The sequence below is a fragment of the Molossus molossus genome, unplaced genomic scaffold, assembly GCF_014108415.1.
Source record: "Molossus molossus isolate mMolMol1 unplaced genomic scaffold, mMolMol1.p scaffold_m16_p_13, whole genome shotgun sequence".
NCBI classification, from domain to species: Eukaryota; Metazoa; Chordata; class Mammalia; order Chiroptera; family Molossidae; genus Molossus; species Molossus molossus.
In genome coordinates this window covers 80,278,469-80,292,643 of record NW_023425348.1, presented here as the reverse complement: position 1 = coordinate 80,292,643, position 14,175 = coordinate 80,278,469, and the positions used below count along the sequence as shown (strand labels likewise).

The 14,175-nt window shown below is 44.2% G+C and overlaps 1 protein-coding gene across 4 annotated transcripts in view; it reads right to left on the bottom strand.

Moving 5' to 3' along the window:
* Nucleotides 1-14,175, bottom strand: part of EXT2 (exostosin glycosyltransferase 2) — a 130,967-nt gene that overhangs the window by 97,130 nt on the left and 19,662 nt on the right. For all 4 annotated transcript variants that reach the window (XM_036258323.1, XM_036258321.1, XM_036258322.1 and 1 more), the window contains exons 5-7: nt 7,625-7,820; nt 5,687-5,826; nt 2,893-2,986 (exon numbers count right to left, since the gene is read on the bottom strand). In XM_036258323.1, the coding sequence (XP_036114216.1) occupies nt 2,893-2,986; nt 5,687-5,826; nt 7,625-7,820 (430 nt within the window). The remainder of the gene's footprint in view (nt 1-2,892; nt 2,987-5,686; nt 5,827-7,624; nt 7,821-14,175) is intronic.

Here is a 14,175-nt window from a genome sequence, read left to right as displayed (position 1 = left end):
CGCAACCCTTTAATACAGTTCCTCGTGTTGTGGTGACCCTCAACCATAAAATTACTTTCATTGCTACTTCATAACTGTAATTTTGCTACTGTTATGTCTTAGGCGACCCCTGTGAAAGGGTCGTTGGACCCCTAAGGGTTCAAGGCCCACAGGTTGAGAACTGCTGCTTTATACCTACCTGGGAATTACTTCAACCAGATACCTCACCTCTAATTGAGATCAGTTCCCACCTCGAAGTCTGGGGTTGGGAGAAGAAAAGAGGTCATCTTTGGAACACAGATGACTTAGAAAAAGGGAAGCAGGACTAAATGGGGCGTTGAGTGGGGTGCTCTAGGTCTGCAAGCAGCACAGAGAACAGGGGCATCAGGAAGCAGAAGAGAGGCTAGAAAGGGAGGCAGGTGCGCACGAGTGCCCTTCTACAGCTGACACGATGCAGGGCACTCGCCACCAGCGGAGGTATGGCCCTCCTGGCTGGAGGTGTCCAGAAGAGATGACCCTAACTGCTAATGTTGTCAAGGACAGGAATATTCTTGCTAAAGACAAGGGTTCCATAGAGCTTTCACGCAGCTGAATGGAACATGAGAAGTGATCTGGCCATCCTTCATTTCATAAGTGAGAAAAGGAAAGCCCAAGCAGCTCTGGTGACTTGTCATGGTCACACAATTAACAGGGACAGAGCCAGGGCTCAAACCCAAGTCTCTTGACTCCAAGTGTGTCTCTCTGAACCCAAGTAACCTACAGGTACACTGTTTTAAATGCCATCTATTCATTCCTTCTCAGTGGCTCCATGACTCTGAGTCTGCTCCTGAAAATGACCAGCCAAGCTTGTTTCAGAACTGTGGTTCCCACGCCGTGCTCCTGAGGAACAACAGCCTCTGTAAGCCAGCCCAAACCAATTCTGCTCCAAAAACCAAATGACTCTCTCCCTACATGCAGTTGATGGGTTTCTCGCGGCCTTTTTTCAGACTACGGTCTATTAAAAGGTGTATCTGGTTTAGCAGACGATTCTATATTTAGTTATGTTCATAAATCAAGATGCCATAAAAAGAAACACAAAGAGCACAAACACCAGGACTCTCAAAGAGCATTTTCTTCTGTAGAAGTTTTAAGAACCACAGGTTTAGATCAAGGTTCTAGAGATCTCCAAACTGATTTTCTAACTCACTGAAATTCAGACAACGTCAGCAGTTGAGTAACAACTAGGAAGCCAGAAACTTAAAATGAACACAAGCATGCTATGAAAAACTACAGGGAGCCTGGCCGGTGTGGCTCAGTGGTTGAACGTCCACCCATGCATGCACCAAGAGGTCGCCTGTTCGATTCCCGGTCAGGACACATGCCCAGGTTGTGGGCCCAGTCTCCAGTGGGGTCATGCAGGAGGCGGCAAATCGATGTTCTCTCATCCATGTCTCTATCTCTCTCTCCCTCTCCCTTAAATCAATCAAGAAAAATTATTTTAAAAAAACTACAGGGAGGCTAAAATCAGCCTGTGATTTGTTTTCAAATCAGAATGCCAAAACGGTTTACAGATGAGGCTACTGAGGTCCAGAGAAGGCAAACCCTTGGCCTTCAGAGTGAGTCGCTGGCCAAGCTGGCACTTGACCCAGGCAGCCGGAGGTAAAACCTCCAGCCTTCATGACTGTGTGAGGCGAGCCTCTCTTTGGTGTAAGAAGCTCAGTACCATTATAAAGAGGGCAACCTGAACACACTCGCTAACTTCCACTTCCTTCTAAAATCCTAAAATTACAATTTAGGGGAATTGTTTAAATTGAGGCATAATCACTCTAACGTAAAGAGAACAGCAGATGAGGTAACAGTAACAAAATGTGGAAGCTGAAAAGCAGACAGAAAAGTGGGAGCTGACTGTACAGGCCATGAGCACTGCATCCCAGGTTGGCTGAGAAAAACCCAAGTTCCGCTGCAGAGCCGCCAAGTGGGAGAAAAGCGGGGCTAACGGCAGGCGGTGGACTGGATGCATTTAAGAAGCAGTTAGCAGCCCAGATCCCCTCCCAATTCCACACGGCCAGGTCGCTGGCCTGCCCTCACCCGCACAGAGGCCTGACAGCTGCTCTCTAGACAAGGCTAAATGCAGGCCCTCCGCCTATGGGTGGAGGTGCCAAAATTAAAACAGGATCCACGGGACAGTTACATACTTAATGCTGAGAACCCTCCAAACCTCTTCTCTTGCTCATCTCCTACACAGAACATTTTGATAAAAATAAAAAATTTTTAAATCCATTTAAAAAAAAAAAAACAAGCACAGTACCAATATCAGGAGAGTCTTTTTAATTTTTTAAAACTTACTTGATATTTAAGTCCAACTAAATTTTTTTGCAGGAGAAAGGGAAGCAGGCCTAAATGGGACACCCAGTGGAGTGCTTCTGACCGTAGAGAGCAGCCCCGGGAAGGGGTGTCAGAAGGTGGAAGAGACACTTGGAAAGGAGGCAGGAGCATGGAAGGGTTTGAGGGGAAAGGAACTGGGAACCTAGGCCAGCTTATACAACATTCTCAAGGTTAACAGCTACCCAGAAGCAGCGCCCTGAACTGTTCCAGCTTCCGTGGCTGTCTTAGTCACTACAACTGTCACCTGCTATGAAAACAACCTTCCAAAGAGGCTCAGCTTTGCATCCTGAACACACAGCTATGGTATGACCCTGAAATCACAGCAGGCTTACCTCAGAAGCCATTTTAAATCTGAAACTTATTATATCAAACCTTGTCTGACCAATTCACCTGACACTGTTGTCCTCTGTTCAGTTTGGTTGGTTGAGACCGTGGTGGAAATGAACACCCCTCACGCATTCAGCTGCTGTCACTCTGTATCCAAGCAGTGAAGATCACCCTTTCACATCGCCCAGGTCACCTCCCTTACAGGGCTGCTTGCCCCCTTACCTGTCTCTGCATTTCTTCAATCTGTCTTTGGGGGATGCTCTGCAAAATACTGAATACATCTGCCATCTTTTCTTCGGGCACAACCACAGATGCTCTAGAGACAATAGCAGAACAATTTATATATGTACAGTCCTTTTCACAGAGCACTTTCACATACATTGCCTTGTTTAATTCTCACAAGCAGAAACAACAAACCTCCTTCGGCTCTCCCTCCCTTCTGGTGAGTGGTCCCTGTTCCAACTCCCTTCCTCATGCCGACCTTCTCAAAGGAGCTCTCACCAGTCCCACTTTCTCACCTCCCACGCACCACTGTATCCATCCTCCCGCCACTCCACGCTGTGCTCCAGCCACCCTGGCACCTGTCAGCCACTCGAACACACAAGGCTCTGCCCACCACACCGGGCACGCTCTTCCTTACCCTCCACTGCCTACTCTGAATTCACAATGACTTTTCTCCTTTAGCTAGACCGTATGCTCAAATCCATTCATTTACTCAGCATGTGTTTATGGAGACCCTGTTAGGAACTAGGTCCTGGTAATACGACAGTGAACAAAACAGACAAGGAAGGCCTGGGAGTGAGAGAGCCATGAGGACACCTGAGGGAAGAGCATTCCAGGCAGAAGCACTAAAAGGTGAAAGGCTCTGAGAAAGCAGCATGTCAGGAATGTTCCAGCAACAACAAAGAGGCCAGTCTGAAGATGGAGAATATCAGCAGATGAAGACAAACAGGATGAGGGTCACAGCAAAGCACATAGGGCCTTGCAGGTCACGGCAAGGACATGAGCTTCTGAGATAGACAGCCACTGAGAGGCTTTAGGAAGGCATGGCTCAGTCTATGTTCCAACAGAATCACTCTGCCTAAAGTATTCGAACACACCACCAGCAAGACCAGAAGCAGGGAGAACAGCTAGAGACCAGCGCCAAACCTACGCAAGGAATGCTGAGAGGGAGCAACTGATGAAGTGATGAGAGAACCGTCAGGATCTGTTAACAGATTAGATATGGTGAGAAAGGGGAAGGGAGGACTCAACAATGACTTACCCATCATGGCATTTAGCAGAGTTTGTAATTATATTTGTATAAGTTAATTTATTAAAATCTGAAGCTCCATCCCCACAGTAGACTAGTCCATTGGGATGGAAGCCACACCAACTTCCACTCACCAGCATATCCTGAACATCTGGTGCTTAGCACAGACAGTTAGCATTTAAATATTTGTTCAATAAATACATGATTTCGACTATACAGATGGGAAAACTGAAGCTCAAAAAGATTAAATGATTTGTCAAGATCACAAAGCTAGCCAGTAACAGAACTGATCACCTGAACCCAGGCCTTCTGACTCCAAATCCCGAGCCCTTCCACCACTTATCCACAATTCAGTGCCCCAAGCAGATCTAGCTTCCTGCAGGAACATCTCTGCAGACTCAGCTCAGGGACACTGCCCCGGAAAGCCCTCACCATCGCCACGTCAGCAATGGCATGCGTCTCCTTTTCACTCTTCTCCAAGCACCACACCAGCCAGGGCTGCGTCCGTCAGTGTTTGGTAATTACTGGCTCACTTGTCTCTTTCACCACTAGACTAGGAGTTTCTTGGAGGTAGAGTTTGACCTTGATCATCTTGCATTCCCATACCTAACACAGTACCTGGCAAATAAAAGGCACTCAATACGCTTTCATGAATGTATAAATGACTAGAAGTGGCTCATCACTTCCCTAAGATACAAGGAACTGCACACCCTCCTCTTCCAAGCTGATTTAGGCTCTCTCCTTTGTCCTGGGCTTCCATCTCCCCCCGTGCACACACCTGTCATAGCACTTTACACACAAGATTATAATTGGTTTGTCTTCCTCACTAGCTTCTAACCTCTGTAATAGCAGACACTATATTATTCACAGTAGGCTTTCCAATAAATGTGAGATGAATGAATGAATGCACATATGAATGAATGTTACTTAAGTCATTCAAATATCTGTAGTGATTAGACTTGATAGAAATATCAAAAAAATTTGGAGAGGAGAAAGCAATTAAGCATTTAAGACCAAGTCAAGCCAGAGAAGTATATGCAAAAGGAACTAATTTTCAATAATCTTTAACCTCCAAAGTCCTAGGGAAATGAAATAACATGAGCCTCACAGGCCATTCTGTTATTGATAGCCATGCCCAAGACAATGTCCACGTGCATACCGGGAATGTTTCTAAGCTTTCATACAGGGGAGGCACTCTACCTCCGGCTAGGCACATTCTGAAAATCAATATATTAAGACTCTAGATCAATGGTTCTCAACTGAAGTTACAAATCATAGCTGGGGAGCTTTAAAATTCAGCATTCCTGAGGCTAAAGCCCAGGCATTTAAAAAATTTCTCTATGTAAGTATACTCTGCAATCTCTACAAACCACTGTTTTTGGCCAAAGGTCAGTGAATGCTTTCTGTAAAGGGCCAGAGAGTAAATATTTTAGGCATTATAAGCCATATAATCACAGTTGCAACTACGCAACTCTGCACTGTAGCACAAGAATAGTCACAGACAATATGTAAGTGAAAGGGCGTGGCTGAGTTTCCATAAAACTTTATTTATAAAACTGGCAATCTGCCACATTTGACTCATAGGCCTCAGTTTGCCAACTTCTGCTCCAGGCCAATGGACTACCTGTCCTGAAGAAAAACAGAGCAAAACAATCTAAAGAAGCAGTTCTCACACCTAGGAATGCATTGCAATTACCCGGGGGCTTCTAAAATCTAATACACACAGAACCACTGGTGTAAAGTTTATTAGAAGGTAACACCCACCTCTTCCAGTCAAGTACTTCGGAGAAAGGCAAAATATAGGAGTCTGCGATGACAACTGGGACACAACCAGCCCGTAATACGTCACTCAATACCGCCTGGCCCAGCCGAGCTCCACGAAGGACCACACAGAAAGTAGCCTCCTGTAGGAACAGATGCAGAAGTAGGGGATTACAAGCCACTTTCACCGACTCACTTACTCTGATCCCTGCAGACCATGAAGTTCTCCCAAAGGCTGAAGCCAAGCAATACTGAGGTATTCTGACACAAAAATGTTAAAAGATAACAACTCACACCAGTAAACTTGAAAAACTAACTGGCTGCAACATTTCACATTTCTGCTTTTCAGCATTACCTCAATGCCTCCACTGTCAGCATCCTGAAACTGTTTAAAACCCATGTCCAAGTCCTCTTCTGGATACTCAACAGTATGATTTCCCACAGACTGGTCTCTTTCAGCCCTAGTGTACTGGAAAAACACACCGTGGCACAGTGGCTGGACACCATCCTTACCACGGCCTACCTTGTAATGGAATTATTTTGTCTGGGCATATCGGGCTCTCTAGAGGAACCCCTAAAGAGAAGCCATCAAATATCGTTTCATCTTCTATTCCCTATTGCATCTAGCTTGTCCTTTTCATATAGAAGACAGTCATTTCATGAATGCAATGCCTTTGAAAACAGATTGAGAGAGAAATGTTCTATTTAGAAAAAAATAAATCGAACAAAATGCAAAATCTCAAAAGATTCTTCTCCATTCACGTTCTCAATGTGGGGAACATTTGGGAAAATAAAAGATGCAAGGGACAAAAAACAGTTGCAATACGTAAACCAAAATAAGGAAGGACCCTCTCTCTAACACTGTTTCTCTCAGTTATTGCTCATCAGGAGAAGAAAACAAAATTTTAAAAAAGACATTATTTAATCTTTAAAGCTAGAGAAAAGGAACATTTAGAAAAAATATGAAGAAACTCAATATGCCAAAGTCCTCTGGGGATAAAAGAGAAAAGCAGCAAGAGTCAAACAAGAGAATCCGTCATGGCGCCCGGCGGCGCAGGTGGACAGCTCGGCCTGCCCTGAGGAGTCGGCGTCCAGATGTGGACACACGTGCTGATAACCATTTTTCCTGTCTAGACAAAGGTTACTATAAATACTCCTGTTCACATCACCACTGTTATCAGTCAGACATTCCAGAGGAGATGCAGCACTTTTTGAGAGAAAGTATTTTAACAATCTCAGCATGGGCCAGTTCTCTTTGGAGATTAAAAAAAAAAAAAATCATACCAGCTCCTTGACATTTCTCCTTGAACTAACCTGTCCGCATTTTAAATATTTAAGGGAACAAAACTCAACATCTCCTTTCCTAGCCCCCATTCCCTTGGAATGTCAAATATCCTGCTTCTAAAATCTTCCCAAAAGGACTGCTTTGCCTGTGGTTATGGAAGCACTGTCATTCCCATGATTTAAGTATAGGACATGCCACCAGTAGGACATGCTAAGGGTGGCAAACACCCAAAGAGAAAACAAAGACTAAAAAGAAAACTTCCACTCCTAGGAAAAGCGGACTGCAGCCTTCGGGCAGCCCAGTCAGAGGACACAGGCTCCATTGAGAGAAGAAAAGTTCTCTGGGGTAAAAGCAAAACACCCTTGCCTGCTTTGTCTATGTGGCTTCTTTGCAAATCTCTCACACTTGCATTTTTGAAGTATAACAGATATTTGAAAGAAGTATGAACACTCACGGCCAAGCAGCTCTGCACAAACACTGTGCCCCACGTCGAAGCACCTGAAAGTCTACTCCCCCAGGAAAGAGCAACACTAGTTTCTCCTCCCGCAGGAGTTCTCTGGGTTGCAAGTGGAGAACAGCTCCTGTCTGCTGGGGTGGGTTTTACTTCGTGGGGCTGACCTCTACTGAGCCTTGACAGAGGTCAAGAACGAACTCACCTGCAGCACCTGGGGGTACTCGAAGACCCGGTGCTGGTGGCAGCGCTTCCGAACGGGGAGGACGTCCTCGGACAGGTTGGTGCATTTGTCTAGCACTAACACTGACTCTCCGTGTTTGGCCTGGAGGGCTCCCAGCTCCTCTCGGAACTCAGGATGGAGAGCCAGCTGAGATGACAGGAGGAAATACCGCCGAGGACTATAAAGGGAGACAACGGTGACTGGAAAGCTGCAGCCAGTACGTTAGTCAACGCAAGACAAACTCTGACACTAAACATGCGGCAGTAAATGCTTTCTCACCAGTTTGGGGGGAAATAATACTCTAGTATGACTGAGTGTTTAAAATATTATATACTACAAGAGAGTAAAGTATGACTCATTCACATGCTGAAATATTATGCAATAGTTAAAAACGTTATTTGGGAAAAGTTCTTAATGTTCTGAGGAACTGCTTACAATATGCCAAGCTTAGAGAGCCTGCTACAAATACGTGTGTGTCTGTGTGTGTCTGTGTGTGTGTGTGTCTGTGTGTGTGTGTGTCTGTGTGTGTGTCTGTGTGTGTGTGTCTGTGTGTGTGTGTGTCTGTGTGTGTGTGTCTGTGTGTGTGTGTCTGTGTGTGTCTGTGTGTGTGTCTGTGTGTGTGTGTCTGTGTGTGTGTGTCTGTGTGTGTGTGTGTCTGTGTGTGTGTGTCTGTGTGTGTGTGTCTGTGTGTGTGTCTATGTGTGTGTCTATGTGTGTGTCTGTGTGTGTGTGTCTGTGTCTGTGTGTGTGTGTCTGTGTGTGTGTCTGTGTGTGTCTGTGTGTGTGTCTGTGTGTGTGTCTATGTCTGTGTGTCTGTGTCTGTGTGTCTGTGTCTGTGTGTGTGTGTCTGTGTGTGTGTGTGTCTGTGTGTGTGTGTCTGTGTGTGTGTGTGTCTGTGTGTGTGTGTCTGTGTGTGTGTGTCTGTGTGTGTGTCTGTGTGTGTCTATGTGTGTGTCTGTGTGTGTGTGTCTGTGTGTGTCTGTGTGTGTGTCTGTGTGTGTGTCTGTGTGTGTGTGTCTGTGTGTCTGTGTGTGTGTAAAAAGAGAGAAACCGACTGACCAGTTGACTGATTGGAAGAAACATCAACATTTTATCATTAGTTATGGATGATTCTCTGATCAAAAAAGGAAATGAGAGCGGGAACCCTTCACCCGGGAAGAGAGGGAAACGTGACGGCAGCACTGGCTGTAGAACCAGGAGAGATGAAGGGCTGCTTCGGCTGTGAACGGCACCCTCACGCTATGAAGAAGCTCCAGGAAAGACCGCTCCCATGAAGGCCACCTGAACATCAGGAAGACCCAACTGGTAATTGAGAACAAGTGGACAAAATATCTTACCAGAGGATGGAATCAGTTCTAACATCTGGACAGCAAGGATGCTTAAAGGAAAATGGAGTGAAGAAAGGACTCCAGAGGGTCTAGTGCCACTTCACCTCCGTAAGAGAGAAGAATGAAAACACAAAGTTAGAGGTAAGCCAGAAGTCAAGGGAAAAGTGGGGGGAGACCATGTGGTAAGTAATTTCCTCCTAGAATGCAAGAAGACAGAGTGGTTACAGAGCATAAACACTATACAGATTGAGAGATCACTAGAAAGAATATAAAGCAGGTTCCAGGGAGAAATGAAATGCCCATCACACCTAGAAGCAGCCCTCACTATCTACCTTTAACTGGTACAGACCAGGGAAAATACGAGGGCTACGCATCTCATAGGCTGGATGACAATATGAGTCTGTTCATAAGAAAGGACCAAAAATCTACACTCTGTGAACCATCTCTACCCCCCCCCCCCCCCCCCGCTTTGGAAAGAAAGGGAGGATAATTGTTTTAGTTTTCTTTAGTTTCTTAGCCGTATTTAGAGGGTCATACATCCATTGCCAAAGAGTAATCAATCATTCTCTAACTGAGGTCATCATCTTTACTGAGCATTAAGCTTCAGGTCCAAACCACACAGAGCAATGAGTGCAGAAGGTGAACACTGGCCTGGCCAGTCAGATCAGCTACATAAACCAGAAAACAGAGCAACACAGCCAGATTGCTCATAAATCCTCAGAACCATTTCTTTGTACAACTGAACTAAAAGCAAAAGGCATTTCCCACACCACAGTGACAAAAGAAAGGAATAAGCAAACTTCCTAGAACCTCACTGTTCAATAGCAATTAGATACATCAGGCCATCTAAATTAAAGTTTAAAATTCAGTTCCTCAGTTACATCACCCACATCTCAAGGGCTCACCATATGTGGCTAGTGGGTATATCTGACAACACAGATACAGATCACCACCTCAACACAGAAAGTTCTGCTTGCTAGAACAGCCCTAAATGGTAGCCTCCACCCAGAGGCCAGGGTCAAGGTAAGTGGAATAAGACAGGCACAGAATAACATTCCATCAAGGAGACCATGTGGATTAGTTGCACAGACTAGCTTCTCTCATCCTGGGCAACTTCCCCCTACATTATAATCTACTGAACAATAAGCTCAATATTTATATCCAAAGTGTTTCTTCTAGACACTGAAATAGACTCTTGGTTTCTACTCCCAGCTATAAGCCCCAACAATTTTTCTTTTGTGAAAGCATTCACTTTCAAAGGGATGACTTAGTGATGAAAAGATCAGATACAGGGAGCACTCTCAGATCACCTCGAAGTATTTCTGTAATCAATCTTGTCTGTTTAAACAGGAGAATGCATTATAGTCAAACTCACAAGCAAGAAAACCACCTTAATTAAAGCTATCTGAAAATGAAATGGACTGCAAGAGTCTTATTTTTATTACAAATCTAAAAATTTTTCATTTAGAAATTATAGTAAAAAATCATGCATCAAGTTAAGGCTAAATGGCCTCGAAAGGTCTTTCCAATTCCTAAGATGCTGGTACACGGTACTTGCTGGATGTTTCTGGACACTTTGTATTTCAGTAGAGCTGCTAGCATGAAACTGAAACTCCACACTGTCCAGAGTAAGAACAGACATGTTGGCATCCAAGAGGGTGTGCACGCAGGCTGATGTAGTGTTGGAGTCCTCATAGGAAGAGACCATCTGTGCATGACGAGGTGGCCCATAGGGAGTGTCGAAGCCCTTGTAAGTAAGCCTTTCTACTTGGGGAAGAGCAGGGAGGTGGCCCAGCGCAGGTATGAGAGCCCTAAAAGGGTGACTAAGGTTTCTGCACTGTAGACGGGGTGGAGGTAGCCATAGCAACCCAGCATGCATGCTGGAAACCAAGTGAGGTTAGGGTTAATCTGGGAATCCCAGAACAATGTTTAGAGCCTGGGCAGGCTGAAAAGGATGCCCCAGTTGTGGGGAGAATGACGGCAATGGTAGTGTCACCCCAGTGTGGGGTGTTGGAACCCAGAAAAGGGTAAGGAGGGTATCTATGCTTGGGGGGGGGGTTCAGCAGCAGGAGTACTACGTGGGGAGGGAGGAGGTGTTGGAGTCTGAGTGAGAGTGAAGAGGGCATCTGTGCCATGAGGTGGGGGGCAGTGGCAGCAACCGAACCTTGGTTACATGCAAGAGGGCTGATCAAATAAGTAGAGAGGTTGAGGGTAATGGGAACCAGATTTCTCCCTGTGAGAGAAGGGAGTTACAAATATGGAATTAGAGATATCAGTAAGAACGCATGGTTTTCAATAAACATACTTTTAGAGAAGGAGATAGACTCATCTACACAGATATAGAAATAGATAGAGGTGTAATGTGTGGTGCTCAAAGAAACTCTCCAGTAACGAGTAACGAAGGACTCCGGGTTAGACTTCACTGCTAAGACACCAAGTTCCACTTCGGACAGTCAGCACAGGACCACTGGGTCCCACTCGACCGCTACTCCATTTCCAACATAAATGTGCACATGTGGACAAGAACCTAAAAATGCTTCCCCTGCTCCATGAGGATCTCCCTGACCTGACAGATGTTTGATGGAATATGCCCATTTTAGTTTTAAGCAAACAAAATGTTCAGGTGGATTTGTTTTTCTTTCAAGGGTTAAAATTACTAGTATGACTTTCATGTTTCCTCCCAGCAGTACTGATGTCCAAGTTTAAGTAAAATCATGCTGAGAATTTGAAGTCTCCCTCAATAGTAACAGTTGTAAACTCCCAATTTAGTTCCCTTCAGACAGAAAATGACAAGAATTCCAGCTGAGGCCAGCACAGCTGTGAGAAGAAGCTATCAATAGCAACAACCCTCAACTTCCCATTGAAAAAGCAGAGAGAGATTTAAAATAAAAATAAAAATGAAGCTCTTGCTACTCTATATAGCCCTCAAGAGATGTGGGAATTCCCTTAAAAAGCAACTCTCACAAAGAGCAACAAATCCAAAATGCTGCCAAGAGGTCACCCACCCTACCTCCTCCCAAGTCTCTGGAAAGGATGATTAGCCTGGAGCCTGACTTTGCCTTATTTTTTTTTCTTTTTTGACTTTTTTGGGGGAAAGGAGGAGGTGTTTATAAAAGAAACAGTGCAGCTGCAAGTCCAACCTGTGGACTAGAGAGGAAACGTGGATCAGATGCAGAAATCCACCAACTGGCCAGCAGAGGGAGGATCATGCCCAGTGCAGCCTTGAACTTTCTTCTACGACCCTTGAAGATATATCTAGTTCCTAAACCCCAGAACTTCAGAAACTCACTGAGACCTTAAGTGATCCAGTTAAAGATCTTAATTTCAATCTAATTATACATAATAATTATGGATTCATTAAGAAAATACCACCAATATATCAGTTTAAGTCTTTGAAATTAATTTAAAAATAGTAATTTTACTGTTTGGAGTGAGTTAGGTTTTTTTCTGTCTTTTCATTTTGGTATGTTTCTGCCCTGGATTAAATTAGAAGGGAATTACGAGTCCTAAACCACTATATGAGAGCTAGATTATACTGGAGAGGTTAGATAACAAAGAGAGTTTAGTTCAAGCAGTCTTCAGAAAGACAGAGCTGACCTAATAGACGGGTCCCCACCGCTCACTCTCTGCCTCACCCGGGCTTTCTCAACCACAGTACCGCTGACATTGGGATCCAATAATTCTTTGTTGTGGGGAGTTGCCCTGAGCATTGTAGAGGTTTAGAGGCATCCTTGGCCCCCACCAGTAGATACCAGGAGCATCTTAAGCAGAAAAGAGTCAACACAGCAGGCCTGACTGCTCTCCTTCGAAAGGTTGGCCCTTGGCTAGTATATGGGAACTTGGATTTGGGGGATTTCCCACCATCCCCAGAACTGATGAGAACTGTGCCCAAACTGTTTGTACAAACAACATGGTTTATATCGAACACCTGTTTTCCTTCTGGGAGTCTGGAATTTCGGCACATGCCAAGTACTGATTGCCCATGTGATTAGCTCCCAATAAAAAGCCTGGGCACTGAATTTCTAAGGAGCTTCCCTACATTTTTCACGTGTTGTCACAACGTGTACTGGAATTCAGCCGTCCTATGTGACACCACTGGGAGAGGACCCTTGGATGCCTGCAGTTGGTTTCCCTGGACTCCACCCCATGCACCTGTTCCCTCTGCTGACTACGCTTTGTAGCCTTGTGCTGTAATAAATCATAGCGTGAGTACAACCAATTATATGTTGACTCTTGTGAGTCCTTCTGGCAAATCACTGAGATCGGAGCTGGTCTTGGGGACCCCAACACACACGGCCTAGGTCATAATAGTGAAACATGGCTCCATACATTGCCTAATACTTCTAGGGAGACAAAATCAACCCTCCTCCCTTGTTGAGAACCACCAGCCTCGCCATACTTCAGTAAAGGTCTGAGTTGAACTGAAGTGAAATGAACTAAATTAAGCAATTTCCAGAACTTCAGAAAAAATAAAGCAAAGGGTTAAAAAAACCTTGAAAAAAAATTCAATTGATTTAAATTTAAGTAAATGCTCACAAAAGCAGAAAGCAGAGAAGTAAACTTTTTTTAAGCTCCACTTACAGTTATTCATATTCAGTGCTACATAAATATGCCAAATTAAGATACCAGGTACATAACAGAAACTTGTACCCCCCTACAGGGTACAAGTTGTAATAACATAGACTATCCTTACTCATTTTATGGAAATCTAGCCTCGAAACACAGCTACATCATTTACTCCAGTCTATAAATTCTCTGTAAGAATTATTTTTTTTAATTTTCACCTTATGATGATTCAAAAAAATTAGTATAGGCATGTTTAGCATATTTAATGATGAACACTGCTAAGTATTTTTCAATGTTCAAGTTTGTATTTAATGAGCTAAAATTTTTTACACTTTGCTGTCTGCTTGAAGAGTTTCATCATAAAATGTTGGGGGAAAATATGAATCGGGTATCTCTACGAGATGAAGATAATGATGTCACATAATACTGTAAGCCATATAAAGGGAAACTTCCCACAGAAGGACATCATTACCCAACAGTAAAGGCATGTCAAACCCAAAACACCATTGTTAACTCCATATTCACCTTGAAAGGTAAAATTCAGTTTCAAAGAAAAAGCCCCAGCTATCATGTTATGTTAATCTGAATGATATTAATTTTGCCAATTTGTTTGTATTTAATTTGTAAATTTGTTTTAGC